This window comes from Poromitra crassiceps (assembly GCF_964638095.1).
Source record: "Poromitra crassiceps genome assembly, chromosome: 3".
Lineage (NCBI taxonomy): Eukaryota > Metazoa > Chordata > Actinopteri > Beryciformes > Melamphaidae > Poromitra > Poromitra crassiceps.
Window position 1 is genome coordinate 33040604 of NC_139625.1, and position 3671 is coordinate 33044274.

General features: G+C 43.5%; 1 protein-coding gene across 1 annotated transcript in view; it reads left to right on the forward strand.

Annotated features, from left to right (window-relative positions):
• Positions 1 to 1709: 1709 nt before the first annotated feature.
• Positions 1710 to 3671, forward strand: part of atrn (attractin) — a gene marked incomplete at its 5' end in the record, with an annotated part of 226984 nt that continues 225022 nt past the window's right edge. The window contains one exon of the mRNA XM_083634035.1: positions 1710 to 1963. Coding sequence (XP_083490161.1) covers positions 1710 to 1963 — 254 coding nt within the window. The remainder of the gene's footprint in view (positions 1964 to 3671) is intronic.

The window sequence follows — 3671 nt, forward strand, 5'->3', positions numbered from 1 at the left end:
TATGATGACTTCTTACAAGTCTAAATTTAATAAACTGTTCTATAACATTTGTACAGTTTGGTGTGCAGTCTTTATTTCTTATTTTATCTTTAAGATCATCTTCATAGATGTTACTATCTTTACTAATGAAGTTTCATGTCCACCTAAACTGGTGGGTAAAGTGCCCTGCACAAAATAAATTATACCAACTAACATGTTACCTTGCATATTCATACACATGGATGCAACAAAATGGATATTGTTTGACTATTGTTTAGTATCATAGATGATTTCCATGACATTGACTCAGTAACAAATGCAATGCAAAATACATTTTCAATGACTACCCTAAAGAAAAGGATATGGCAGTCCTACAATATTATAAACATTTTTTAACAGTCTAGTAGTCTATGCAATACACCTTAACCCATTCCAATGTCACAAGTCATAACTCACTATTGAGCACCACAGGCACACCACAAGTGCCTGTAGCGATATGATCGGAATACTACCATATAATGATAGGAAATAAAACACCATAAAATAATCTGTCGTTCTCAGTTTATTGTGACCTATAGGTCACACAGTATACACAGTATGACCTATAGGTCACAATAAACTGAGGGGGCATATCATATTTTTTGTTAGTAGGAAATTACAATTAAGTATTAAGTAATAAAAAAGTAATTTCAAGCCATTTTTGAAGTTGCTTTAATTCTCAATTGTCATACCATAGGCCCACAAATAATACATTGTATAATAATAATGTGTGTGTGTGTGTGTGTGTGTGTGTGTGTGTGTGTGTGTGTGTGTGTGTGTGTGTGTATACGTAGCCTATATTACCGGTATGTATGTATCTAACCTTGGGTTTAAGGCAAGTATTGTTTTATTGTGATGGCTAATTAGTGGCCAAAATGAGTGAACACAGGTTAAGCACCATGGAGAGCTCCATTCGTTAGCTACCGATGGAAGACACCTACTCGAGGGACAGTTCCATCAGTAACCTAACGAATGTGGAACTCTCCATGGTGCTGAAGCTGACTGGAGGAGCACAGCTGAGCGGAGTTGCAATCAGCCAGGGAAGTGGACTATGAAAACGCTCTGGGGAGAGGAGAGGAGAGGCGCATGTGAGCGAGGCCTAACCTATTCCGCTAGTGTATGGAAAAAGTAGGGCCTCTGGGTGGTGGTGGTGGTGGTGGTGTTGTGTGTGTGTGTGTGTGTGTGTGTGTGTGTGTGTGTGTGTGTGTGTGTGTGTGTGTGTGTGTGTGAGAGTGATATGGAATGATGAGTCGAATTCTGCTACATTTTGATCAAATCCTATTTTATAAAGAGTTTTCCCCCAGTTGTCCCATTTTCATGTACCGTTATGAGATATTCCCCATTTAGTATGAAGATTATATAAAAAAGTAGAATATTACAGACATATTAACCCTTTCAGATATGTTTTAAAGTCCTCCGCGCCTCGTCGTTGCGCATTTCCGTTGCCATACGTAACTTCCGGATGTCAATATGCGGCTCGGGCTCGGTGCAGCGGTGGGGACCACAGCTAGCCACCGGGAAGATGTAAACCAAGTGACCGACTGACCTGTCACAACAAAGAGAGAGTGTTACGGCATATACACAGTCACAGCTTAGCTTCAGACACACGGCGGAGCTCCACAGCCAGCCACTGCTACCCCCAAAAGCCGCGGAGGGAGCGACTGCCTCAAGCAGCCATCTTTAGTGAGAGAATGGACGGGGCGACACGGCGGGCCTGCTCGGGCTTTGACCGGGGTCTCTCGGAGACGAGCCCCCGCGGCTCGATGCTGAAAACGGCTCTCGTTCTCTCGGTGCTCGGGCTGCTGTCAGGGCTGCCGGGCTCCACCGAGGCGAAAGAATGCGACAAACCGTGCATGAACGGCCAATGCAACACCGCTACTGGCAACTGTGTGTGCTTCCCAGGCTGGGTTGGGGACCAATGCCAGCACTGCGGAGGGCGATTCAGGTACAGCGAACAACACCGACAGTATCAACCTGATTTTATCATGCTTGGTTCCGTGTCTACAGTAGCTAATCTGTAGAGTCTGTCTGGTTCAAATCACTGCTCATTCACAGGCCAGATTGTTGGTACAGAGATGCAGAGCAGTGCACACAACCTGAGGCAGAGAAAGCAGACCTACTACTACTACTACTGTTACTGTACTACTATTCCTTCTTCTACTACTACTACTGTTACTGTACTACTATTCCTTCTACTACTACTACTACTACTACTGTTACTGTACTACTATTCCTTCTTCTTCTACTACTACTACTACTACTACTACTATGACTCCCACTATGGCTACTACTACTAGTACTACTAACATTATTCCTTCTACTAACGTTACTACTACTACTACTAGCTACTAACGCTCCACCAGCCCACGTATTGTGAAATTAACGCAGTTGTTTCAGTCAGACTCTATGCATGTGGCTACTGGCTAGTGGTGGTGGCAGGTGGCTTACAATATGCCAAGACTGGGCTTCATTGGTGGGCTAGCTGCAAGCAAGCCCACTAGCCTATATATATTAGGTTAGGTTAAGTTTATTTGATATGGACATCACTGAGCATTGGAGATGTTGCATACATGTATGCACAACAGGCAACAGCCAGATACACAGTGTTAAGTGTATATAGCGGAACGCTAATTTTCACCACTCACTTTAATTTTTTTTTCAAGATTCAAGATTCATGTGTTGTAGCATATGTTGTGAACTGTTTTGCTAACACAACTATTTTCCAACAAACCCACCCAACACACACCAATGATGGCATGTTCAGAACAAGTGATGTCACTGACACCAGCTGACATGAACTTTGGGTCAGGCAAGCTGCTCACACATACACACATACGCAGGCTGCTACTAGCTGCTCCCACTATTAGTGCTACTATTGTGTCTTATCCAGTACCATACAGCTAGCCCACCACATACAGTATTTATCCAGAAAATTAGGTTTTCTAGTTGCCTGTTGTGCTCGTGATTGTCGTTACATTAACCAGTCATTCACTCACCCAAAGTGGCATCGTTCCAGTCTTGTACACATGACATAACTTGTTCTCAGTTGGAAGATTGCCACTGGCACTGGTTGGGCTGGGCTGCATTTCAGCCAACTGTTGGCTCACTCAAACCCCTGCATGGGTGGCTTTTTCTTTCACTTTCAGTGCTCTCAAATAGCTTGATCAGGGTTTCCATGCCAAATGGGCTACATGGTTGGAGTCTGTGAAGAGGCAAGTGAATTGTCAGTGTACTGTCCTCTTTGCTGAAGGGGAAACAGATGTGCTAGTTGCCTCAGCAGTGAGTGTAAGTGAAGGTTTAGTCCAGAGGGGCTTTTGTTGTTCTGTCAAGCCTGGTAAGACTGTTGCTTGTTGTCTAGCTTGGCAGAATTCTGAAATTTGGCAAACGTTGCTGGTTCTGACCCAAAGAACTGGGACCACTGGAGTATTCAGATAAGTGTAATACACTAACACCTATGGTAAGCACCCTGTGCAGATGACAGTTGTGCCATCTAACAGTGAGTGCGTTTACATGCAGACAATAAACAGTTTATTAGCGGATTTCTGGAGTTACCTGATTATTCAAATGGTCATGTAAACAGCATAAACCGATAAGCTTTATCCGTTTATGGCCGTTATCGGGTTATGAATAAACCGATAAACATACCTAGGTTT